This window comes from Natator depressus, chromosome 5, assembly GCF_965152275.1.
Source record: "Natator depressus isolate rNatDep1 chromosome 5, rNatDep2.hap1, whole genome shotgun sequence".
Lineage (NCBI taxonomy): Eukaryota > Metazoa > Chordata > Testudines > Cheloniidae > Natator > Natator depressus.
Window position 1 is genome coordinate 93743109 of NC_134238.1, and position 27267 is coordinate 93770375.

A 27267-nucleotide genomic window follows, 5' to 3' on the forward strand; every position below is an offset into this window, starting at 1 on the left:
ACAAGCTCACAATCTTTGAGCCAGCAATGTCTGTTGGGGCTGTGCACATGTCCTATATGCCTTCAGGCCCCTGAACAGGTACATCAGCCACAACTACTGCTCAGTTCCTTCACCAATACAGAACATCCAGGTAAAGGACTCTTTATCATTGGGGACGGACGACGGGTCCTGGGATACCTGTGGAGAAAAGAATCTAGAAGAATTCCAGTTACTGTAAGGTAATTAAACTCTCTTCCTCAAGCATTTGTCCTTAGAGATCCCATGACAGGTGCTTAGCTAGCACTTACCTCTTAAGGAGGTGTGTGTGTGATAGTCCTACCTAAATAATGACCTGCTGAAATGAACACCTGGATTTGGAAGCGGTCACAATGGAGTAGCAACTGGTAAATTTAGGAACAGAACTTCAAGTAGCTACCCTACACAATCTCAGAAATAGGGTCTCCACTACAACAAGCTGCCATTGTCACCTGAGCTCTAGTAGACTGTGCCTAACTCCTGAAGAAAAGAGTAGTTTATTCAATGCATAGGATATCTTAATGCACTCTGAAACCCACTTCAAGGGCCTCCAAGAGGCAGCAGCCGATCCTTAAATTTGCCACCTACAGCCACAAAAAGCCTGACTGATCCAGGAAATTGCTTCATTCTAGAGCAGCGGTGGGCAAACTACGGCCCACGGGTAACATCCGGCCCATGGGACCGTCCTGCCCGGCCCCTGAGCTCCCGGCCAGGGAGGCTAGCCAGCCCCTGGCCTTTCCCCCGCTGTCTCCCCTCCCCAGCAGCCATACTGCTGTGCAGGCAGAGCTCTGGCCCGCCGCTCCTGTTGGGCAGCGCAGCAGCGTGGCTGGCTCCAGCATGGTTAGGGGGCAGGGGGTTGGATAAGGGGCAAGGGGTCCTGAGGGGCAGTCAGGGGACCGGGAGCGGTTGGATGGGGCGGAGGTTCTGGGAGGTAGGGGAGACAGTGAGGGAACAGGGAGCAGGGGGAGTTGGATAGGGGGTAGGGTCCCAGGGGGCGGATGGGGGAGGGGGGGGTTGGATGGGTCAGGGGTTCTGAGGGGGGCAGGAAGTGTTAGGATAGGGGGCAGGGGGCCAGACTGCTTGGGGAGGCACAGCCTTCCCTACCCGGACCTCCATACAGTTGCGCAACCTTGATGTGGCCCTTGGGCCAAAAAGTTTGCCCACCCCTGTTCTAGAGAGAGAAAAGGATATAGCTCTGCGTAAATAGAGAGAGTGTATGAAGTCTGGTCTCCTCAGAGAGAAACGATGCTAAGGGAAAGATACCAGCAAATGTATACATTGATTTATATGAAAAACAAACGTTTCGGGTAAAAATTTTGGGTATGATTTGAGAGTAACCCCATCTTTACTATGTAAGGAAGACCCTTTATCAAAGCCTGTATTTCATTCACAAAATTATAGCTATTAAAAAGGCATTTACATGGGAAAATGGAATAATGGACACAGTAACATACGACTCAAAGGGAGGACCCAATAATAATAATAGAAGTGGCACATTCAAAACTCATGTAGGAAAAGGATCCTTAATTGAACGAAATATGACTTAGTCCTTTTAGCAATCTTGATACAGAAACGTGGGGGGAGCAAATAACCCCCAGATGACAGATGAAACAGAGATTGTGGTCAAATGCAATCTAATAGCAATAAAGTCCAGACTGTTTCAGGGAAACAAGTAATCCAAAATAAAATAAACAGATGACTAAGTGTTGAATATGCCTCTGAATAGCCCACAACAAAAAACATTTTTTTTTACTGAGCTTCATATGTTAGAGGACTTTCTGCTCTGAATCCAAAAACCCAACAGCTTTTATCAATAGAATTTAACCAGCTAGTCTCCATGCTGTTAGATGTACTCAGAGTACCAGAGCATAGTTCTGCAAAATTTATGTCCAGAACATTTGGAAGTGGAAGAGGTGGATGGACTGATAGGTGCATCAGGTCAGAAAACCAAAAGTCATGAACTGGAGGCTGGAGTTATCAATATTATCTGGGCCTTGTCTTGTATTTTCTTGAGGATTCCAGGGTTTAACAGAATGGGGAACAAGAGTACAGTAGAACTTTTCCCTATCAAATAAGAAAAGCAGCTGCTAATGAGCCTGGACTCAGTCCCCCTTGGGAGCAAAACAAGGGGCACCTCTTATTTGCATCAGTAGCAAAGATGACAATTACTTATCCCCTGTTTCAGGTATACCTGATTCAGAATTTACTATTTAAAGTCTCACTCACAAGTTACTGAGCAATTCCTACTGAGATGATCTGCCAAATTGTTCTCAGCCCCTGGCATAAAAAGCCTAGTAGACTTGACTTGAAAAATGCACCATTCTCCAGACAAAGAAAGATTTTTGCCCCTGCTTGTCTGTTTATATAGTGTAGCACCCTCAGACTGTTTGTTAGAATCTGGACAGTGATGCCTCAATGAAGGCGTAGGACAGTCCTGAAGGCTAAACAAATAGCTCGGAGTTTAATACATTTATGAGCAATCAAGATTCCGTCCCAGACCACAAGCCCTTTAACTGGAGTATGTCTAAATGAGCTTCCAGTCCTGCTTGAATGTGTCCATCACAAGAGTCTGAGGCTGGAGATAAAATAAAACACCCTGACAGGCTTGAACAGGGGATCTATCCACAAACATAGAGAGGCCACTGGCAATAAGATTTACAAAATCATGGATAACAGAAGTCATGGGATAAGAGGGAAGGTTCTCTCGTGGATTAGTAACTGGTTAAAAGATAGGAAACAAAGGGTAGGAATAAATGGTCAGTTTGCAGAATGGAGAGAGGTAAATAGTGGTGTCCCCCAGACGTCTCTACTGGGACCACTCCGATTCAACATATTAATGAATGATCAGGAAAAAGGGGTAAACAGTGAGGTGGCAAAATTTGTAGATGATACAAAACTACTGAAGATAGTTAAGTCCCAGGCAGACTGCGAAGAGCTACAAAAGGATCTCTCAAAACTGGGCAACAAAATGGCAAATGAAATTCAATGTTAATAAATGCAAAGTAATGCATACTGGAAAACATAATCCCAATTATACATATAAAATGATGGGGTCTAAATTAGCTTTTACCATTCAAGAAAGATCTTGGATTCAATGTAGATAGCTCTCTGAAAACATCCACTCAATGTGCAGCGGCAGTCAAAAAAAGCGAACAGAATGTTGGGAATCATTAAGAAAGGGATAGATAATAAGACAGAAAATATCATATTGCCTCCATATAAATCCACGGTATGCCCGCATCTTGAATACTGCATGCAAATGTGGCTGCCCATCTCAAAAAAAGATATACTGGACTTGGAAAAGGTTCAGAAAAGGGCAACAAAAATGATTAGGGGTACGGAACAGCTTCCATATGAGAGAATAAGACTGGCACTTTTCAGCTTGGAAAAGAGACGACTAAGGGGGGATATGATAGAGATCTATAAAATCATGACCGGTGTGGAGAAAGTAAATAAGGAAGTGTTATTTACTCCTTCTCATAACACAAGAACTAGGGATCACCAAATGAAATTAACAGGCAGCAGGTTTAAAAAAAAAAAAAAAAAACAAATATTTCTTCACACAATGCAGAGTTAACCTGTGGAACTCTTTGCCAGAGGATGTTGTGAAGGCCAAGACTACAACAGGGTTCAAAAAAGAACTAGATAAATTCATGGAAAATAGGTCCTTCAATGGCTATTAGCCAGGATGGGCAAGGATGGTGTCCCTAGCCTCCATTTGCCAGAAGCTGGGAATGGGCAACAGGGAATAAATCACTTGATGATTACCTGTTCTGTTCATTCCCTCTGAAGTACCTGGCATTGGCCACTGTCAGAAGACAGGATACTAGGCTAGATGGACCTTTGGTCTGACCCAGTATGGCCGTTCTTATGTCCCGGAAGCTTGGCGAAGGGCTAACATAGTGCCCATCTTTAAAAGGAGGAGCAGGGGAAGACCAGTCAGCCTGAGTTTGATACCAGGGAAGCTACTAGAGCAGCAGTTCTCAAACTCTGGGTTGGGACCCCAAAGTGGGTTGCAAGCCCATTTTAATTGAGTCGCCAAGGCTGGAGTTAGAAGTGTCTGGGCCCGGGGCCAAAGCCTAAGCCCCACCACCCATGGTGGAAGCCAAAGCCCAAGGGCTTCAGCCCTGGGTGGTGGGGCTCAGGTTACAGGCCCCCAGCCTGGGGCTGAAGCCCTTGGGCTTTGGCCCATCCCACCTGGGATCTGGTTCTGTGGATGAAGGGAAAGCAGTGGATGTATTGTTTCTTGACTTTAGCAAAGCTTTTGACACGGTCTCCCACAGTATTCTTGTCAGCAAGTTAAGGAAGTATGGGCTAGATGAATGCACTATAAGGTGGGTAGAAAGCTGGCTAGATTGTCGGGCTCAACGGGTAGTGATCAATGGCTCCATGTCTAGTTGGCAGCCGGTGTCAAGTGGAGTGCCCCAGGGGTCGGTCCTGGGGCCGGTTTTGTTCAATATCTTCATAAATGATCTGGAGGATGGTGTGGATTGCACTCTCAGCAAATTTGCAGATGATACTAAACTGGGAGGAGTGGTAGATACGCTGGAGGGGAGGGATAGGATACAGAAGGACCTAGACAAATTGGAGGATTGGGCCAAAAGAAATCTGATGAGGTTCAATAAGGATAAGTGCAGGGTCCTGCACTTAGGATGGAAGAATCCAATGCACCGCTACAGACTAGGGACCGAATGGCTAGGCAGCAGTTCTGCGGAAAAGGACCTAGGGGTGACAGTGGACGAGAAGCTGGATATGAGTCAACAGTGTGCCCTTGTTGCCAAGAAGGCCAATGGCATTTTGGGATGTATAAGTAGGGGCATAGCGAGCAGATCGAGGGATGTGATCGTTCCCCTCTATTCGACACTGGTGAGGCCTCATCTGGAGTACTGTGTCCAGTTTTGGGCCCCACACTACAAGAAGGATGTGGATAAATTGGAGAGAGTCCAGCGAAGGGCAACAAAAATGATTAGGGGTCTAGAGCCCATGACTTATGAAGAGAGGCTGAGGGAGCTGGGATTGTTTAGTCTGCAGAAGAGAAGAATGAGGGGGGATTTGATAGCTGCTTTCAACTACCTGAAAGGGGGTTCCAAAGAGGATGGCTCTAGACTGTTCTCAATGGTAGCAGATGACAGAACGAGGAGTAATGGTCTCAAGTTGCAATGGGGGAGGTTTAGATTGGATATTAGGAAAAACTTTTTCACTAAGAGGGTGGTGAAACACTGGAATGCGTTACCTAGGGAGGTGGTAGAATCTCCTTCCTTAGAGGTTTTTAAGGTCAGGCTTGACAAAGCCCTGGCTGGGATGATTTAACTGGGAATTGGTCCTGCTTCGAGCAGGGGGTTGGACTAGATGACCTTCTGGGGTCCCTTCCAACCCTGATATTCTATGATTCTATGATTCTATGGGGCAGTGGGGCTCAGGCAAGCTTAGGTTTTGGTCCCCCTTCCTGGGGTTATGTAGTAATTTCTTTTGGTCAGAAGGGGGTCCTGGTGCAATGAAATTTGAGAACCCCTGTACTAGAGCAATACATAAAACATTCCATCTGCAAATACCGGGAGATGAAGCGATAATCACTAGCAGCCAACATGGATTTACTAAGAACAAATCATATCAAACCAGCTTGACTTCCTTCCATGACAGGGTAACTGGTTTGGTGGATAGAGGGAATCACGGAATTGTAAGACTGGATCTAGTCCAAGAGGTCATCTAGTCCAGTCCCCTGCATCCACGGCAGGACTGAGCATGATCTAAATCATCTCCAATGGGCGTTTGTCTAACCTGCTCTTTAAAAATCTCCAATGATGGAGATTTCACAACCTCCCTGGTCAAAATTTATTCCGCTTAACCACTCTGACAGGAAGTTTTTCTTAATGTCCAACTTAAACCACCCTTGCTGCAATTTAAGCCCATTGCCTCTTGTCCTATCCTCAGAGGTTAAGGAGAACATTTCTTCTCCCTCCTTGTAACAATCTTTTATGTACTTGAAAACTGTTATGTCCCCTTTCAGTCTTCTCCTCACCAGACTAAACAAATCCAATTTTTCAGTCTTCCCTCCTGGGTCATGTTGTCTAAACCTTTAATCATTTTTGTTGCTCTTCTCTGGACTTTCTCCAATTTATCCACATCTTTCCTGAAATGTGGTGCCCAGAACTGGACACAAATTCTCCAGTTGATACCTAATAAGCACACAGTACAGCAGAAGAATTACTTCTCGTGTCTTGCTTACAAACACTCCTGCTAATACATCCCATGTTGTAAAAATAAAAAAGCAAAACATCAGTGTTACACTGTAGACTCATATTTAACTTGTGATCCATTATGACCCCTAGATCCCTTTCTGCAGTACTCCTTCCTAGGCAGTCATTCCCCATTTTGTATATGTGCAACTGATTGTTCCTTCCTAAGTGGAGTACTTTGCATTTCTCCTTATTGAATTTCATCCTATTTACTTCAGACCACTTCTCCGGTTTATCCAGATCATTTTGAATGTTAATCCTATGCTCCAAAGCACTTTCAACCCCTCCCAGCTGAGTATCGTCTGCAAACTTTGTAAGTGTACTGTCCATGCCATTGTCTAAATCGTTTGATTAACAAAGATATTGAACAGCACCGGAACCAGAACGGATCCCTGCAGGACCTCACTCAATATGCCCTTCCAGTTTGACTGTGAAATACCGACAACTCTCTGGGAACCGTTTTCCAACCAGTTATGCATCCACCTTATAGTACCTCCATCTAGGTTGTATTTCCTAGTTTGTTTATGAGAAGGTCATGCGAGACAGTATCAAAAGCCTTACTAAAATCTAGATAGACCACATCTACTGCTTTCCCCAATCCACAAGGCTTGATACCCTGTCAAAGAAAGCTATTAGGTTGGTTTAACACAGTTTGTTCTTGACAAATCCACGCTGACTGTTATTTATGACAGTATTATCTTCTAAGTGTTAGTAAATTGATTGCTTAATTATTTGCTCTATTATCTTTCCGAGTACTGAAGTTAAGATGACTGGTCTGTAATTCTCCTGGTTGTCCTTATTTCCCTTTTTTTAGATTGGCACTATATTTGCCCTTTTCCAGTCCTTTGGAATCTCTCCCATCTTCCATGACTTTTTGAAGGTAATCGCAAATGGCTCAGATATCAACTTGGTCAGCTCTGTGAGTATTCTAGGACGTATTTCATCAGGTCCTGGTGACCTGAAGACATCTAACTTGTCTAAGTAATTTTTAAATTGTTCTTTCCCTATTTGAGCCTCTGAGCCTACCTCATTTCCACTGGCATTCACTATGTTAGACATCCAACCGATACTAACCTTTCTGGTGAAAACAAACAAAAAGGTCATTTAGCAATTCTGCCATTTCCACATTTTCTGTTATTGTTCTCCCTCCCCGTTCTTGGTTTTCCTCTTGCTTCTAACGTATTTATAGAATGTTTTCTTGTTACCCTTTATGTCTCTAGCTAGTTTAATCTCGTTTTGTGCCTCGGCCTTTCTGATTTTGTCCCTATATACTTGTGTTACTTGTTTATATTCATCCTTGGTAACCTGACCCAGTTTCCATTTTTTGTGGAATGCAGGGGACCTAATATACTTAGACTTCAGCAAGGGTTTTCACACAGTCGTCAGATTGGACAGAGGTCTCAAGTGGGTTCCACAGGGATCTGTTCTGGGTCCGACGTTAACATCTTTATTAATTACCTGGATGTAGTTAATAGACAGCATACTGATCAAATTTGCAGATGACACAAAGCTGGGAGGGGCAGGAGGAGGAAAGCTGCCAACACTTTAGAGAACAGAGCTAAAATTCAGAGGGATCTTGATAAATTGGAGAAGTGTATTATTATATACAACAAAATGAAATTCAACGAAGATAAATGCAAGGTGCTACATTTAGGGAAGGAAAACTAAATGTACAAATATAGAATGGGGTACAACTGGCTTGGCAACAGCACTGCTGAGAAAGATCTAGGAGCTGTAGTGGATCACAACGTCAACCTGAGTTAGCAATGCGATGCTGTTGCAAAATGCAATTTTAAGTTGTATCAACAGAGGAATAGCATGCAAGTCATAGGACGTAATAGAACCGTTCTATTCAGCACTGGTTAGGCCTCAGCTGAGTCCTGCGTGAAAAGACTGGGCAGCAACAGGAGATTGATGGCTCCTCAGGAGGAAAGATGAAGATAAGGAAGCCAAACCTATCTCAGCTAGGTAGATGCAATCAAGATGACCGTGGCTTTGTCCTGTTTGATTCTGTTTAGGACCTTGAGGATCAGCAGCAGGAGAGGTAAGCTGTATACAAGGTTCCCCACCCAGAAGAGAAAGGCATCCTCCAGAGCACAGCAATCCAAACCTCTCCCTTTAACAGAACATTGCACTGGCTACAGTGGCAAAGAGATCTGTTTCTGGAAATCCCCAGTTTAGAAATATCTGTCTGAGTATGGATTTCTCTAGTTTCCACCCATGAACTTGAGTGAAGCGCCTGCTGAAATCCTCAGCTACAGTGTTTTGATTGGGTAGGTAGACTATCCAGAGCAGGATATCGTGGGTTGTTCAGCAATTCCATAATTTCATAGCCTCTGTGGAGAGGAAAGGGGGATTTCAGTCCCCATTGTTGATTTATGTGGTACATACTGGCCCTGTTGTCTGTCGTTATGTGGACAGATTGTCCTTTTATCATGGGTAGGAAGCGCAGACAGGTGTACCTGATAGCTCTGAGCTCCAGAACATGGATGTGTAAAGAAGAATTTTGGGCAGCCCATCTGTCCTAGTTAGCTCTGGTGATGAGCTCCAAGGAGAGATGCATCAGGAACTACTGCAAGAGCTACTGGAGGATAGCTGAATGGGACCCCCCAAACACACTTTGTCTGGATTCTTCCACCACTCAAGGAAAACTAGAATATGACAGGGGATCGAGAGCAACTTGTTTAGACTGTCTCTGTTGGGTGTGTATAAATGGACTTGAACCCGACTTGGAAGCAACGCAATGAAACATGACAAAGGTACACACTGCCACACACCCAGAAAGTTGCAGGCATGATCTGGCAGTGACTTGAGGACTGATTTGAACTTGTGTGATCAGCTGTGACAGTGCAAGGAAACTCATATGGCAGATACAGATCACAGCACCAATCAGATCTGGAAGGAGCAGGTTTGGGTAAGTGATAAATCTTAGACCTTTTTGGCATATTCTCTGGGATGTGACCTGTGAGAAGCACCATCCAAAGATCTTGGCTCCTTCCTACATCAGACAGGACTGAAGAGAAGACTCAGCTTATTTTCAAGAAGTATGAGGTCTCCTACAGTAAGGGGGAGCAGGGGCACCACAGAAGAAGTTTGGGGACCACTGCTGTAGAGGAACCTGGGATTTAACTCAAGCTGCTAATCCAAGTTAAAATCCAAAATGCCTGGTCTTCACTGCTATTTTAACTCAAAATTAAGAACATCATCCTGAGAAATCGGGGGAGAGGAATGGGATTTTTTTTTTTTTTTGCTTGTTTGGAGTTTACACAAACAGCTGCTAAACGTATCATTTCACTGTTTTCCCAAGGATAGTCCTGTTAGTCTGCCACCAACACCACAATGGGGGAGAACAGCTGGATTTTTTGAGTGTGGGGTTTCAAAAGAAGAAAACATTATTCATAAAAGCACAAAAAATGGTAACATTTCTGGGGCAGGGGTGGTACCAGACACTACTTTTAATTCTATTTTCCGAAGTTTGACTGGTTTACCAGGATTGTGCATCTTTAAATACATGGAAAGGCAAAAAAAAAAAAAAAAAATGATCTAAGAGCTTTTGACTGTTCCTGATACAAATAATTGCATCATTGCATCTTTCCATTCCAGAACATTTTTAGGGCTCTCTAAGTTTTTTTTCTTACTTCCCACTGGACTCACTGACTTAAGCAAGAGACCATTCAGGACCTTTTTTCCCTCCTTTCCCCTTCCCTTCCAAAAAAGTTCATCTAGTCACTTGTTTTCACCACCTCCCCTCTTCTGGAGTACATTCTCGAATGGTGGCAGCTTCAATACTATCATTTAAAATCTGAACATCAGACTATCGTACTTAAATTCCAATTATGGTAAAAAAAAGTAAAGTAGAAGTGCAGTATCTACTTAGGATATGGTGGTTGCAATTTTGTATGCAATTTAATGCTAGCAACACATTTTGTCGCAATTTGTGTTTAGTGTTACAGCAGTCCTGAGTGAGAAGTGAATTAAAAAGCTCTTCCTCAGTCCTGAAATCTGGGTCTAGGATTGGAACAGTGTATAAAGTGTCCAAGGATGTGTTTAAACGTTCCCAGATTAGTGGGGGACAGCTATTAAAATGGAGTATAGATACAAGGCAAACTTCTGGGACAGTTAGAAATGAGTTCTAGAAGCTGTTAGCCTTTGTATTTAGGATACTGGCAATTGCTACAATTAACTCTGGCTGTTAGGCCCAGGAGGGCAATAGGATTTGTCTACACAGTGGGGCAATGCACGCTAAAGGGCATTCTGAAACGCACCAACATGTTGCACACTAACTAGCCCAGCCCAGCATATGGACCCTGCTGACACATACACAGTTCCATAGTGCACATTAACATAGTACTGATTCAACAGTAACACACACTGTGACACTGGCAGACCATGTGCCAGCTCATTCCAGAGTCCAAGGCCAATGTACTTGTGTATTAGTATAGATCAAAGTGATTGTTAAACGTATAAGAGTGTATTTGGAGTTTAAACTGTATCCTGTTATAATGTAGTCGCAAACATTTACATTGTGTGTACCCCTTTAACTAAATAACCCATCAAACACGAAAGAAGCCCTGTGGAATGCAAATGAAGAACTTCAACAGAAAAGTGCTAATTTTAAAGCAAATGGTCACTGTGTGTGATGATTAGAGGTCAAAGACTCAAAATGCATTCCTCACTCTCCACCATCAACGAAAAAGTCCATGTGGGTAGTGACACACTTGCTTTGTTTTCTGTGAGAAGAATCTATAATCTATAATCCTAGATTTCTGGACTGTTTGGACTCTTATAGGAAGTGTACCAGATGCAAAGTGGAGATCCCCAGAGACAATCTGGGTACCCTCAAAAGACTTTTGGGAAAGCGGCGGATTATTATATCATTGTCACAATTTGGAATTCCAAACTGTGACTCACCTGTGCATATATTTTATTGGCTTTAACCTCTCAATAACTCATTTTCTTTTCTTAGCTAACGAACCTGTAGTTAGTTTACTACAGAACTGGCTATCAGCATTGTCTCTGGTGTAATATCTAGAGTATCAATTGATCAGGAGTAAGCGACTGGTCTCTTGGAGCAACCTAATGTGGTGTGATTTTTGGTTTAAGTGACCCTGTATCATGAAGTCCAGTTTGTCTGGGTGGTAAGATGGACTGGTGAATCTATGGTGTCTGTGACTCCATGGTAAGACTGGTATAGTGATTCAGGACTTTACATTTTCACTGGCTTGGTGAAATATAGTTACAGAACACACCACCAGCTTGGGGTATCTGTCCTGTTTCCTGATAGTCTGCCCTGAAGTAGGCACTCTCAGTTGTGAGCCAATCCAGACAGCGCGACACATACTAGCAAACTTTCAACGCATACCAGCCTGGTCTACACCAGAGGTTCTCAAATGTTCTCAGATGTATTCTGCAGAGGCGTGAGAAAGCAGAGTGTAGAGCGGTGGCTACTGGCCAGAATATGACATTCCAGTGTGTACCCCAGAACTTGACAACACTGCAATCAGTCATTCTGTATGTTCAGCCACCGCCATCTGAAAACTAAATACCACAGAGCAAGGAATAATCTTAGGCCTTTGTGGGATAAGGTCACACAGCTGCATATTTGCAAGTTGTTAATCAGAATGGGAGGATGGGTTAGAAAGTTATGGAAGAGAGAGTGAGTGAATAGCAACCTTGGTTTTAGGTGCCCCTGATATATTGTTGTTATGACTAGAAATACTAGAAATGTCTTGAGATAATGAGCAGTTTGTTGAAATTAGGAGAATTGGTGACCAAGCAGAGGTTATCATGATGACCCACTAGGAGCCACTATAGGTTATGTGCTTTGTTAGTTAACTATAAGACACAGGTAAAAATGAATACCTGGGAACCATCCAAGGGAGCTTTTCTTCGGGCAAGGAGCTGACATCTAAACTCCCCATCAGCTGGTCGGAAAGAGGGCCCCTGGAAGCCCGGCTACTGATCACTAGAAACCATCTCAGACTATGGGTAACTATACCTGGGACATCCTAAACGTATTAGGTAGGTGTGTGTGTAATTACCTATATATCTAACAAACAGCAGTTTTAGATAAGAGCATACTTGCTTGTATCAATCATTTATCAGATGCACTGATTTATTCCTGGATTAATATTATTATTGCTAGATTAATATTCTTTAAAACATGATGAGTCTACTGGATTCTTTCTAGTATAAAACTAAATTACCTGCAAACTGAGATTCTGAAGCGAGACCCCAAATGACAGGGGGTTCTCTCGATTTGTGATCTAATAAGAGGAAAAAATACAAAAAGAATTACTTAAAATCAGAATACATGAAGAAAAGGAAATAAACAGTTTGCAACATGTGAATAACTGCTTGCACAATTATGCACCCTTATTTTATGTACTTTGAACTCCAAATTTATATTTACATTTATCAAATGCTCATCTCATTTATTTATTTTAGTATTTTTTTTAGAAATACATAAATCAATGCTATTTGATTTATTACACAGTATACATCCTTAAGAAAGACACAAAAAACACAGCTGAAAACTGCTGGAATATTAGAAGTTCCCTCCTAATGTGGAAAGTATAAGGAGGAGAAAAGAAACTAGCTGGGGGTCATCCACAATAATTTAAAATAATACACAAAAGCCAAATGTTCCACATATACAGAAGTACTTACATCATCTTCATATCGAACATGAATGTTGGAAATTTTCACCTGAAGATTTTTGATGACCTGAGTGACTAATTTTTCTACAAAACTATCTTGTTTCTCTTCTTGTCCTTTATCTAAATTGAAGCACAGGTGTTATATTTTTACTCAAATTAAGCATGAGAGAGAAATAAAACTGAATGGGAAATAATTTTATTATAATAAATTTTGTAACTGATTAGACTCCAGGAATCAACAGTGGTAGGAACATAAATACTTCCTAACTACAAAAGCCACATGCTGGAGTGATTCCATGTACCAGAAGCTGTACTTGCTGCTATACTGTACTGTGGTTGTACTAAACACTACCATTCAGTTTACTTTCATAATGTTTATATCACTGTCCTCTACGGCCTCATCCTCCTTAAGCCTCCAGTGATGTAGTAAGGGGCAGATTTTTAAAGGTATCTGAAAATGCAGACAGGCACCTAGAGGGATTTTCAAAATCCTGCTAGGGTTAGGCACCCAGGGGGACTTTCAAAAGCTGCTAGCACCTATCTACACTTTAGGTGTCTAAATACCTTTCAAAATCCAGTCCTAAGTATCCTCCCTCAACACCCAACAAATTTGCAGTAGAAAACAATAAGGCACTCTATACGTTGTAGAATTAGCCTTTAGGGAGGCATTGCCACAAAGATACAAGAAGATTCTGTGTTGCTGGAGCTAAAATTAAAATTTGCTTCATAACAGAGAGAGAAAGTGAGTTTGGCAGACAACTGTAAAAAAAGGTGAATTATACTTCCAAAGCCCTGTTTATTTTTGAAACTTATGCAGTACATGTGTCCTGAAAGCTTGATGACGTGACTGAAGTACCAACTATAATAGCTGGCCTACCCCTAGTGTCAATATTTATACATAATACAAACTTTGGAAATAAAGTAAATATCCTGCACAAAAATTAACAGTAGCCATCAGTTTTCACAGCTACTAGTTAAGGGACGTTAGTGAATTTACTATATGTTAGTGCACATAACTAAAACATTTTTAAAAATATTGCAAGGGCAGCAACTAATCTGATAGAATTCACATTCAATTAGTTTAACATCAGGCAGCTTTTGGAGTTAAAAGATCTAGCAATACATACAGCCATGTTATTTGTTTTTCCTCCTTACCCTGATCAGCTATTTTCTGTTTTGCATCCTCTATTCTTTGCAGTTCCCTTTGCTTTGCTTCTAGGAGATGTCTGTCTTCCTTTTCAGCATCATATTTTATGCCTACATAAAGAAGGGAGAGAATGTTAAGACACAAGTAAGTATATATATTAAGTTAAAGTTCTGAAAACATCTTTGAAGATAATTTTGATGAAATAAGAAATATCTTTTTTGAACATATTAAAGATTTAATAATACAGTAAAAGAAAATCAAATATGAGAAATATAACTTGGGTTAGGCAACAGCAACTCCTGGGAATAAGAGTAATGGTATACATGACCTATTACTGTGATTTTTAAAATAGTATTACAATAAAATAAAGCTCAATAATATACAGTTTTCCTCTCACTCAACTTACTGGCTGTAGGCACTACAAGCAAATAAACTCCATCCAGAACAGCCTCAACTGGCTGAGTATAAAGGTTTTTCCACGGGATTTGTAGATTAAGTTGACCTACAGTATATAAAAGAAAAGTTATAACAATATGTAATGAAATTTGATTGACAAGTATGTTACAAAGTTTAAAAAAAAATCTAAAATTTCCCTAACACAGTCAAATGCACGTTAAGTACCTTTCAAAGCAAACAGAAAAATAGCCTGTGACAAGTTTACAATCTTTAGATACATTACAATTTTTTAGAAATAGCAACTAGCAGGGTAAACACATAAAAGTGGGGACAGGATGAGAGGAGGAAAGATAAGGCCAATAGCAACAGGATTGGACATTTTAGATATGCACACATCTTGCTGGCTCAATCAAAATATTTAAGTATTTATTGTAAGCTTTATGGAAAAAGTGCATTTAGGGATAAATTTGAAAGAGGAAAAAATACTGGATTGAGATTCAGCACATTTCCTTATAAACTATTTGCTTTTTCAATTCAATGACATTGTAACAAAGTAAGTCTTCTCCTCAGCCCTCAAAAAAACCACTGCTATTCCTGCCGTCTCTTTTAGGCAGTTTTATTTCTCAAACATAGGCAAAATAGTTCTTCAAGATCAAGCAGGGCTATCACTCCCAGTGTATTTTTCCCCCTATACATCTCAGCCTCTCACAGACTCCTTGGCTGGAATGAAGGCAGTGGTCCTTCGCGGGAGGAAAGGCAGAGGACATTTGTTTCATGGGTTCCGTTGTGAAGACAGGGGAGCAACTGGTGGCTGCAGAATGAGAGCTACAGCTGATTCAGCAAGAAAAAGAGCAGCTGGCTGGAGAACACCAGACCACTCAAGACAGGAAGAAAGAAGTTGCTTGAACCTCACTGTCGGTGAATTTGAGGGAGAATTAAGAATCTCTATGTGCAGACATGCTGAAGCCTCAGTGTGCAGAGAAGATGCCCTTCTCAAAGCCCTGGAGAAGACAATGTTATGAGGACTCTGGGGAGATTATGGATTGTAATGTTGGCTTTATGTAATGTGGGGTATTTGGGGAATACTGATGTGTATGAATTTGTACATAGGAGTTTATACCAAGTTTTTTGTGTTTTGGTTGGGGGAGGGGGCGGGGATGAAAGGTGTCCAGAAGGGCCTCGCACGTCAGAAAAAACCTGCCTGTGAGTCGTTTGTTTTTTTTAAAAAGGGGGAGGGAGGAAGAGAGGTACAGTATGTCACAGGGTGGCTGCCTGCCTATAAACTTAAGTAGGTCCAGTCCCAGTTTCCAGAACAGGTGCTCCCAGTTGGGAGCAATTAAGAGAGCAATGTTGCATGCAGGGCTATTAAGGGTCAGAGACAGGCCCAGTGAGGGGCAATTGGCTGAGAGAGAGCCAGGAAGCTGCAGGAAGCAGGAGCAGCAGGCCTGACGGAGTCCCCTGGGAGGAGAGACAGTGACAGTCTGAAATGCAAAGAGTGCACTGAGGAACTGTTTTGTTTGTTTTAGTTTGGACAATAAACCCGCCTAAAAGAAACATAGCATGGCAGTGAATCCTTAGCAAGCTAGGGAGAAGCCCTGCCTTATGACAGTTCCTAATTCTTGTCATGCTACCAGTCAATTTGTGTTCTGAGGAAACTTCCCCAAGTCATGCAACATGCGAGTGATGGGAAGCCCGCTGAAGTGTTTGCACACTACAGGAGGCAGGAAAGAAAAAAATCTAAATTATGTAGTTGTTGGGATTTTTTGGTTTTAATATACAGTGTTATTTTATACGTTCTAAAATATTTGATAACTAGGAAAATCTTCCTTATATTTTCCATGTTAGCATTCCTCCTCCAGAGTTAAAATAAGAATGTCTTTTACAGGTATGAAGATATTTATTCCAGAATGGGCGAACTGATTCACATTCATTTACACACTGCAGAGCACCCTTAAGAAAATTAACTACTTGAAATGCCTGAGGTCAGTTGTAAGAACAGAAAATACATCTGCAAGCTCTTACTCCATTTATTACAAAGTAGTGCATGCTACAAAAATGCAACTTACCAATATGCCCTGCTTTTACTTTAAATGGTACATCCAGCTGACTCTGCAAAGACAAGGTATTTTTAAAAAATATTTAGACCTATTTAAGCAACATATTGAATTTACCTTTATGTTTTCTTCCCCAACTCCTCTCTTGGCAAAATTACACTACTGTTCACTTAGCTCCAAACACCAAACATAAATTGAGAACATATATTCTTAATATATCTTAGTATGGGAGTCTTTTCCTAGATGTCTAACCATATTAGATGTCAACCATATTAGATTGAACATGTGTTTATTAGATCACAAAACCATTTTAGGGGAATGTGACATTTAATCTTCTTCAGACTGTTAAAACATTAGAGGCAGAATGTAAAAAATGTGTATTGGTTTTTTTGTTACACTAGAATGCAACACTACTAGAATAGGAATATGTATCTGTGCTTACCTGAAAGTTTCCCTTCTTCGAGTGATAAGGCCCACAAATTAGAATACATAGGTCAGCTTGCTTGGAGCTTGGGAGCAGAACCAGCCCTGTCACTCACTAGCAGCAAGGATATACCCTGTCCCTTGATATTTTCTTGGTGTTTCCATGTGTAAATATACTGACAAGGAGTGAGTGTATTTCTGGATGTAGGTTCCACTCTGCTTAACCCAATTTCTGCCATGTAAGTTCTGATGTTCACCTCTCCATTGATGGGTTCATCTCTCCTTAGTGGTAGGAAAGTATGCTCTTCCCAGAACAGAAGTTGATTTTTTCTCTGGAATAGCACTGATCGTGTTTATTCCTAATTTATTTATAAACACCCCAGCCACACTGACTGTAATGACCAGAGCAAGTCTGTTCGAAGAAAGAATCCTTCAAGACCTTACTGAATCCTTGTGTTCCAGCTAGTGGATATTATGATTTTTGCTTCTGATACCCATTCCCTGGACTGAACTGGGACCTGAAAAAGCCTCCTCCATTAACCCCAGCTGGCATCTAACATAAGGATTACTCTGCCTAGTTTATTAATGGGTGGATCCCTCCAACAAAATCTGGTTCTCTGCACTCACTAATTGAGGGAGCTGAGACTATCCCCTGAATTCTGTCAACAGATGTGACAGGATAAGATGTGGAAGAAATAAGTAGTACTGGATAGGTATCATATGGACACTGGTTCTCTGAATCATGCCTCTATATGAGATCAACATTTCAAATAGGCTCCAATAAGAGTTCGATTTTTGTGTTTGTTACACCATACTGTTAACAGTATGAGATGAGACCTTCCACCTGATAGTATTCATCCTCAGCCAAGACCTCTGACTGACTTCCATAGTGCCATATATCAGTATTTATCATGAATCCAAGATACTTCAGAAACAGAAATCACTGTGTGTTTGTTTCAAGCTCTCTCTGCGTATATCTCCATAATTGGAAAAAATGTTGAAGAAGAAATAAAAGTGAATTTTCTTCTTCTTTTAATGCGCATAATAAACCGAATATGATCCTGGAAGAGAGCGTTACACATACCAGATCAAATGGTAACACTCAAAGCTGGGAAAAACCCTGCCAACTAAATGCAAGTAGTAAAAATGTCTATGGGATGAAGACAAGTCTCTTTTCAGAGCTTTTTCAGATGTTTCAGAGGAAGCCCTGTTCTGTTTGTTCCCAAATCTAAGGCTGAGGATGAGAAGAGAGTGTTGCTTCAATCTGATATAGATAATTGATGATTTCATTCATGTTTTGGCCCTTCCATGGGTTGCTTAAGATTGGGAATGAGACAAAGCAGTTCCTGTGATTCTTCCACAGCTCCATAGTATCCCCACCTCTGTACAACGTCCAGTGTCCTCACTGTGACCACAGCTATAGTTTGAAAGCTGCAGCCTTAGTCAGTGGGATTTTTAGTTTGAGAAGGATCCCTTTTGCCTCTGGCTTTTCTTGGACTAGCTCTCTACCTGAAGCCTAGAGAAGCACCACTCACTCAACCCCAGAAGGAGAAGTAGAGCTAAGGGGACAATCTTCCCAAAAAGCAAATACAAGCTCTAGGACACAGCTGGGAATTAAACAGACACAGTGAGCTGAATTATTAGTCAGAAATTTAAAATAAAGTTTGGAAATTTCCCCAGAAAAGCTCTGCAACAGGGGATCAGGCTGAGCATGCAACCATGGAGACAGATAAAAACATTGTTATTTGCTTGTTCTTCAAGGAGGTGTTCACATATACATTCTGTTAAAAATGTATGTGCACCCATCTTACTCAAGTTGAAGACTTCTGCCAGCAGTTACACTAGCTGGTCAATATACCCCTGCTCTCCTCGAGTGTCATAGAGCATAAAAGGATGTGTCCACCACCGCCCTCTCTGCTCCTTCGCATCGCTACATACACTGTCCAAAGTATCGAGGAAGGAGGGTCACGTAATGTATGTGAGCAACACATCTCAAAGAACAACAGTTACTGTACAGGTAAGTAACTCTCTATTTCTCCTTCAAGGGATTGTGCACGTATGCATTCCACTGTAGGTGACTCATCAGCAATTACCTTACAGGTCCTGGGCCTTTGGATCACTTGAACAGATTAACACCATTTTGCCAAAGCTGGCATAGCATCTAGAGGCTTGAGTAACAGCATTGTCTGGAAAAAGTTTGTACAGACTACCATTTTGCTGGTTTGCAGATATTCACAATAGGGATGTTGTATGAAGGCTGCACCACCACCGCCCACTCCATGGAAGGAGAGATGCCTGAAATTCCGATCCGTAGCGGCGTGAAGCAAAGCTGGCCCCTGAGTCCCATTGTTTTCAACTTAGTCATGGAGCTGCTCAACTTGGGGAGGTTGAGGCTGTCTGGTTAGAAGGACCTATACACAACACTGGCTGGCAACAATGGAGAGGTCTAGAGCCTCTCTTGGCAGAATCGTCTGATCTCTGCCAGATCAAGGATCTATAACAAAGATGAGGCCTAACTGCTCCTTTTTCATCGGAGTACAAACTCCTAGCGAACAGAGATTCGCACAGGAGTCCTTTACAGTGCACATACTGTTGTCTGACTTTTGAGGGGGAAAAAGCTTGGATCCTTCGAAGGGCAAATCTTCTATCATACTCTGCACACACTTCAGTTTACCTGAATCAAACAGCACTTCATGGAGATGGTGAGTGTACTGGGCATACATGTACATTTCATTCTAGGTGTATGTGCACCCAATGCACTTGAAGGAAAACTGGGAACAACTTCAGGGAGCAGGTCATTCTCCTACTATCAGTGACTGACAGGTCTGGTTCTACTTCCAACTGCAATAACTGCAAGCTGAAGTACCTGTTATATTAGATCTGTGAACCATGGCACAATGAAGAATGAATCAGATCACTTCTTCTGTTTGTTTTAAAAAAAGGTCAGATATTGAGCTCATAAAGGAAAATTTAACTTGTCAATCTCCTTTTCTGGTGAAAATCACCTGTGGGATATCAGTCCTGGATTTTAGCTCTTCTGCATTAATTTAGATGGAATATATGTGCCCAGAGAGTCAAAGGTGTTAAATAAGGTCTGGGGTTTGGTTTACGAAGATCTTAGCCTGCTTAATACCCTGGAAAATGAACCATTAGAAATCCTCTTAAGCTTTTATTAAAGATAAAGAAAAAGAAAGAAAAACTAAAGCAATTGAAATGTAAAATATTAAGTAAGGCTTTCAGCTTAACAACATCCCTTGTTCCCTTTCCCTTTAGTGGGAGACAGCTCTTAGAAGAGGAAAAAACCCTTGTTTGACAGTCTCAGACACCATCTAAAGATGGTAATAACTGTCCTTTAGGGGAAAAGAGCAATTAGTTGAGAGGGGCTGCTGCTGCTGCTAAGGTCTGATCCCGTCTCCTCTCAGGTGGTCTTCTGTATTCAGGTGGACACAGTAGAGGTGGTGATGTCTTCTGGGTCCCCTCTCTGGCGTAGTCTGGTCAGGACATCTCTCAGGGTGACCAAGGGCTGGGGTCCCAGTAGACAGTGGAATTGGCTGCCATAATGGTGACACTTGTCCACTACCCAATTTTTCTCCCCAAAATCACTTTCTCTAAGGACCCACAAAGGGAATACTGGGTGGAACAGCCAATCCCCTCATTATATTGTCCACCAATCAGGCCTAGTTTCCAACACATCAGTTCTGGTTCCACTCTTTCGTTCTTTACCAAGCATGATCTTAACACAGCCCTTGAGTTATATCTGTATGCCTTTTTGTTTCGATTAATTCATTCTGTCTCCCTTTCATATCTTTTTCCATCAGCATTTTTTTATTATACGTTATTGTGACAGATTAAGAACTTTCACATTCTTTTTACAGTTGAGCTCACAATTAAGAGTAAATTTGTAGCCCAATTATCACAATAGCTCCTTAGTGCAAGGCTATTAGAAATTCCTTAGGTGTTAAGATTTTTTTTTTTAAATCAACCAGATCTGCTGAAAGACAGGGTTACAGAAATAAAAACGTTATCCAATAAAAACGTTATCCAATTCATTATTGGGTGAAGGGCTGAAGCAACAGCCAATGAGTCACAGTTTCCCATATGGAGTTCCTTCACAAATGTATCTCAAGAAGAAACTGACAAATATTCGGAGGGCAACACTTATAGTCTGCAGCAAGTCTGGATCAAGCTCTACCCCACCACCACGGCTCGGGGGATTCAAAAAGCATTTTAAAAAACAGAAGTTCCACCAGTTTCATCCTAAAGGGAAAAACATCAGGAGCAACTATTCGGTGCAAAATATTTCTTAACATAAATGCTAACTGTATAGTTTAATACTTTATAATATTTCACATAATATACCCAAAATGCTTAATTTTTGAAAATTAAGCCTATGGGGCTGAGTTAAATTAATACAGTTTTCATGCAAGAAAAATCTTTTCTGTCATGCTTGGGAGAAAATTTTATATGTTATTTATTATGACACAAGTTGGAAGCTCTGGAAAATAAGACCAAGGCCTTCAAACAAATACCAACATGCCTGGAACAGAGTGATGCAAAGTAAAATAACCCTCTTGAGTATATTGCCAAAATTATTTGAGTAATTGCTGGACTAAAAATTTTGACCATGCATTGTCCATACAAAAGTTCTCATTTTTCTCCCTCTAACCATTCTAAGACATGCTTAGGGAAATCTAAGACTTTGGGCTGTTTTAAAATTTTCTGCTGTGATTGTGCAATATTTTACATAATTAAAAAAAGGTTTCTATGTCAAGATCATCATGTTTTAATATTTCCTGATGTGCTCAAGAGAGTCCATTCTCTATATTTTAATATTAATCTCAAATACTGTTTTACTAGATTATGTGCTTGATAAACTGTGTTCTAGCCAGCAAATCTTATTATTCATAATGCTAAAAATATATTTTAGATCAGACTTGTAACTGTCATTCCAGTTTCCTCATGACATTTTTTTAAATGGTCTCTCAAATAGTAGCAGAGCAGTCCATAAAAACAAAAGAACAAATAACTTTGGAAGGTTTTTCAGAAGGCCAAAGCAATTCATTACTTGAGATGAAAGATGTCTGCTTACTATTCTAGCTAAAAATCAACCAACTCCATCCTTATATGGCACTTTAAATGTTCAATATACTATACAAACAACTATTTTCAGAACAATAGTAACAGTTTCTCATTTTTGCTTGCTTTGAACTTACCAGTGCATTTTCCTTTATTTCAAGATTCTTAAGTGCTACAGCTCCTAAAGGAAAAAATGAAAAGAGTTAAAATTGTAGTTTAAACACAGTTCTGTATCTCCTAAACTACTGCAAACCTAGAAGCACCATTATTTCACAGTGAGTTTTCAGCAATTAGGATAGAGGTTTAGTATTAATATTTGTTTGTTGTTTAGGAAGAGAAAACAGACCATATGTTGCAATTAATGACATTTTCCCCCTGAAAAATGTCACACAGTTGCCAATAATGAAGAGAGCACTATTGCAAACCAGCTGTCTCAAAGCACATCTAGCATAGATGGGGCCATGATCAAAAATATTAGCGGCCAGTCTGCACTAGAACTGCCACTGATACTAGCACCAGTGCTACAGCAACATCAGGAGACCTTCAGAGATGACCATGTAAACAAGTTTCATGTGTCTTTACCTACTATTTTCACACAAAAGTTCTCTGAGCCATTCTTTAAAGTATCAGAAATGCCTCCTACAGAATTAGGTGTTCTAAATTTCTATACAGACTATTATGTGCCACTTGTTACCATATCAGAACTGAAATTAAAAAAAAAAAAGACTGAGTAAATTATTGGATCCTCTGTTACTGATTGAGAGGCTGACCAATAGGACACTGAAGAAATGGAAGACTCTTACTGACTTCAGTAGGTTTTAGACGAGGCCCTAGTATCCAGAAAAGTCATGAAGTCTGATATTGCATCTGTTAACAACAACATTGGTAAACATCCATTTAACTGACTTCTATAGGCTTACAATTAATGTTCATGTTTCCAACTAGAGCAATTAAGTAAATCTAACTGTCTTTAGGTGCGAATGTGCTCAGAAAAGTGACTACCTGAATAAACACAGAACATTGCTACTCAACAGATCTGCTGCCCGTGTATATACTAAGTTGTTTCTGCTTACTTAGGTAAGCTTTTCCTGCTTTTCATTCCAGTCACCGCTGTAGAGGCAAAGCAACTATGAGAGCGTTAACTAGAGTCTTTACTGAGCTGCACATCTGTGCAACACCATTTGCAACCAATAGACTTTAGTGTCAGCAGCATTTCCATCAGGTCCAAACAACAATAACAGCTCCACACAAAGTTTATTATACCTTCTGAATTTGTACTTTCAGCACGATTCATTTTTCTTTATGCTTCAATCTGAGGAAAAGTACTAAATAATCTGTTTAAATAATCTGTGAAACTAAAAAGAAAATAGCCCACAAAGGGCAGAATCAAAACAAAGAAACAGATGAGGAAAGCGCTGAGGACACTGTGCAACTCAAGCTCACTGCATCTTCAGCAACTAAAAAGCAACTGAAGGGCAGTTGAGGCCACTGCCCCCTTTATGCTCTCGAAATCTTCTGCAGAGGGATGCCGAGTGGCACAAATGGACATTGCTGGCTAGAAATATATCACAGCTCGACACCAGGAACACTATATCCCACAAATAGGATTATGCAGAGGCCCCATGAAGAAGAATTTGCTGTGCTGCACAACTACATACATATAAAGTAGATCAGTAGCTTGCCAGTGACTAGGAGATGCACTACAGATTATGGAATTTTGTAAACTGTCAAGTAAACAAGAAAGCCATCAAAAAAGGTTTTTATTTGGTTTGACATATGCAATTTAATTTGAAGCACTTGTGCCTCATAATTCACCCATAAATCTTCTAAACAACATTTTACAGATATAATAAAACCAGGTAATGACACTTCACTGCAGGGCTCAGGTAAAAATGCTAAATCTTCACTGAAGAGATGTCACCATTTCGAATGTGTGTATTTAAGAGACTGTATGAACTGTTAGTGTATCTGAATATTTATCTACTTTCCATCACTTCAAGCGTTTGTTGGTTTTACATTTATGCTCCTCCATATACACCTATGCATAATGGCAACCTAAAGTTAAAAAGGCATTTTTCTTTTAGTCTGTCTTGTACTGTATGAGACTATTGTCTATTTTTACTAGTCAACTGAGGGTGCCACATCTCTCAGTGTCATCCAACAACTGCAGTATATAACCTGTCACTTAAATCAGCCTCTGCACCAAATGACTGGAGGATACCTAACGTAACACCAGATTTTTAAAAACGCTCCAGAGACAATCCTGGCAATTACAGGCCAGTAAAACTAACTTGTACCCGGCAAAATATGGTTGAAACTATCAGTTTGTAAGCGCCTAGAGAATAACAGTTATAAATATATGCCAATATTGGATTTGTCAAGAACAAATCATGCAAACTAATTTCCTTCTTTGATCGGGTTACTGGTCTAGTGGATGGGGGAAACCTGTAGACAGGATATCTTGATTTTAGTAAGGCTTTTGACTGTCCCACATGACTTTCTCTTAAGCAAACTAGAGAAATGTTGGCTAAATAAAATTACTATAAGGTAGGTGCACAACTAGTTGAAAGATTGTACTCAAAAAGTAGTTATCAGTAGTTTGCTGTCATACCGGGGAGGACATATCTAATGGGGTCCCAAAGGGTCTGCCCTGAGTCCGGACTCATTCAATATTTTCATTAATGACTTGGATAAATAAGTGGAGAGTATGCTTATAGAATCTGCTGATGACCCCAAGATGCAAGAGGTTGCTAGCACTTTGGAGGGCAAGATCAGAATTCAAAATGACCTTGTTAAAAGAAAACAATTATCCAACACAGATGAACACAATAGGTTATGGAAGAGTCAACATGGCTTTTGTAAAAGGAAATCGTGCCTCGTCCATCTATTTAAAAGAATCCTTTGAGAAAATCAAACAAACGTGGAAAGAGTGATCCAGTTGATATAGTGTACCTGGACTTTCAGAAAGAATTGAGCAAGGTCCCACACCAAAGGCTCTTAAGACACCTATACAGTCATGGGATCAGAGGGAAGATCCTCTTACGGATCAGTAACTGGTTAAGAGATACGAAACAAAGGGTAGAAATAAATGGTCAATTTTCACTGTGGAGAGGGGTAAACAGCTGGGTCCCCAACGAATCTGTACTGGAACCCATGGTGTTCTACATAAATGATCTGGAAAAGAGGGTAAAGAGTAAGGTGGCAAAGTTTGCAGGTGATACAAAATTACTCAAGACAGTTAAGTCCAAAGCTGACTACAAACAGTTACAAAGAGATATCACAAAACTGGGTGACTGGGTGTCACCATCTCTCAGTATGGTCTCCTGAGGGGGTCTTAGCGTCTTCTGACTGACCCTCCATAGTCTGCTCTCAGGTCAATTCCTGGACCCTCACCTCCAATTAAGTCTGCTAGCCCTTTACTTTTTGTGCTTGCAGTCTCCTTCAGTCTTCTGGCTGTTTTCTTGGAGGCAGCCTGGTGCAGGGCTGTCATCCCATTGCTATCCCAGGCTCTTATGCCTCCCTTTCCTTCTCTGTACTCTCCCCTCTATAGCAGGCCTCGTTTCCTCTGTTGGTGGCAGCTGTGGGTGCCTCCTGCCATGATTGGGAGCTGCACGGGATTGTGATAAAGCTGCTTGCTTATAAACAGAAGAGACTCTCCTCCTTCCCCTCCCTCCAGCCCTATCTATGCTTAATATGGGGTTTGTAGACCCCATTACGCAGAGCAACAAAATGACAGATAAAATTCAATATTGGTGACTGCAAAGTAATGCATATTGGAAAACATAATCCCAGCTATACATACAAAATGATGGGGTCCAAATTAGCTGTTATCTCTCAAGCAAATCTTGGAATCATTGTGACTAGTTCTCTGAAAACATCCGCTCAATGCGGAGCAGTAGTCAAAAAAGCCAACAGAATGTTAGGAACCATTAAGAAAGGGATAGATAATAGCATAGGCGCTGACTTCCCCTCTGCCCAATGGGTGTTCGACCCCAGCCCCTGCACCGTCCTTGCCCCACCCCCTTTCCACTCCTTCCCCAAAGTCCCCGCCCCCTCTTTTCCCACCCCAACCCCTCCCCCTTCCCACCCCCATTTCATCCTCTTTCCCCAAGTCCCCGCCCCTGCCCTGCCTCTTCTCCACCTCCTCCCCTGAGTACACCGCATCCCCACTCCACCCCCTCCCTCCTGGAAAGTCCTAAGCACTACCAAACAGTTGTGTTAGGCAGTGGGGGGTTGAGAATCGCTGGGAGGGAGGGGGAGGAGCAGGGATGCAGCGCACTCGGGGGGGAGGGGGGGAGGAGACAAGGAGTGGGGAGCTTGTCTACTTTTTCCCCGTGGGTTGCTCCAGCCCCGGAGCACCCATGGAGTCCGCGCCTCTGGAAAATAGGACAAAAATAGCATAATGCCACTATAAATCCATGATACACCCAGACCTCATAGACTTTACGGTCAGGAGAGACCAACATGATCATTTAAGTCTGATCTTCTGCACATTACAGCCCATAGAACTTGACACACCCACTCCTGTAATATACCTCTAGCCCAGGGGTAGGCAAACTTTTTGGCCTGAGGGCCACATCGGAGTGCGAAACCGTATGGAGGGCCGGGTAGGGAAGCCTGTGCCTCCCCAAACAGCCTGGCCCCCGCCCCCTATTCACCCCATCCAACTCCCCTGCTCCTTGTCCCCTGACTGCCTCCTCCTGGGACCCCTGCCCCAAACCGTCCCACCCCCTATTTAACCCCCCCCAACTCCCTGTCCTCTGACTGCCCTGACCTATCCACACCCCCACCCCCTGACAGGCCCCTCCGGGACTCCCACACCTTGTTCCCCTCCCAACTCCCCCGTTCCCCGACTCCTGACCGCCTCAGAACCTCCGCCCCATCCAACTGCGCCCTGCTCCCTGTCCCCTGACTCCCCCCAGGACCCCCACCCAACCCCTCCACCGCCGCGCACGCCGCCACCACCCCCTTACCATGCCGCTCAGAGCGGTAGGAGCTCGCAGCAGGCATAGCTACATGGGAGGGGGAACAGTAGGGGAGGGGCCAGGAGCTCGCCTCCCGGGCCAGGAGCTCAGGGGCCGGGCAGGACAGTCCCACAGGCCGGATGTGGCCCAAGGGCCGTAGTTTGCCCACCTCTCCTCTAACCTCTGACTCAGTTACTGAAATCCTCAAATCCTGATTTAAAGACTTCATGTTACAGAGAAGCCACCATTTACAAGAGTTTAAACCTGCAAGTGATCCATGACCCATGCTGCAGAGGA

At 41.9% G+C, this 27267-nt stretch overlaps 1 protein-coding gene across 5 annotated transcripts in view; it reads right to left on the reverse strand.

The window, feature by feature from the left end:
- VPS13A (vacuolar protein sorting 13 homolog A) overlaps window positions 1-27267 on the reverse strand; it is a 277386-nt gene that overhangs the window by 244185 nt on the left and 5934 nt on the right. For all 5 annotated transcript variants that reach the window (XM_074953217.1, XM_074953216.1, XM_074953215.1 and 2 more), the window contains exons 2-7: window positions 22144-22187; window positions 16520-16562; window positions 14464-14559; window positions 14066-14167; window positions 12921-13030; window positions 12458-12517 (exon numbers count right to left, since the gene is read on the reverse strand). In XM_074953217.1, coding sequence (XP_074809318.1) covers window positions 12458-12517; window positions 12921-13030; window positions 14066-14167; window positions 14464-14559; window positions 16520-16562; window positions 22144-22187 — 455 coding nt within the window. The remainder of the gene's footprint in view (window positions 1-12457; window positions 12518-12920; window positions 13031-14065; window positions 14168-14463; window positions 14560-16519; window positions 16563-22143; window positions 22188-27267) is intronic.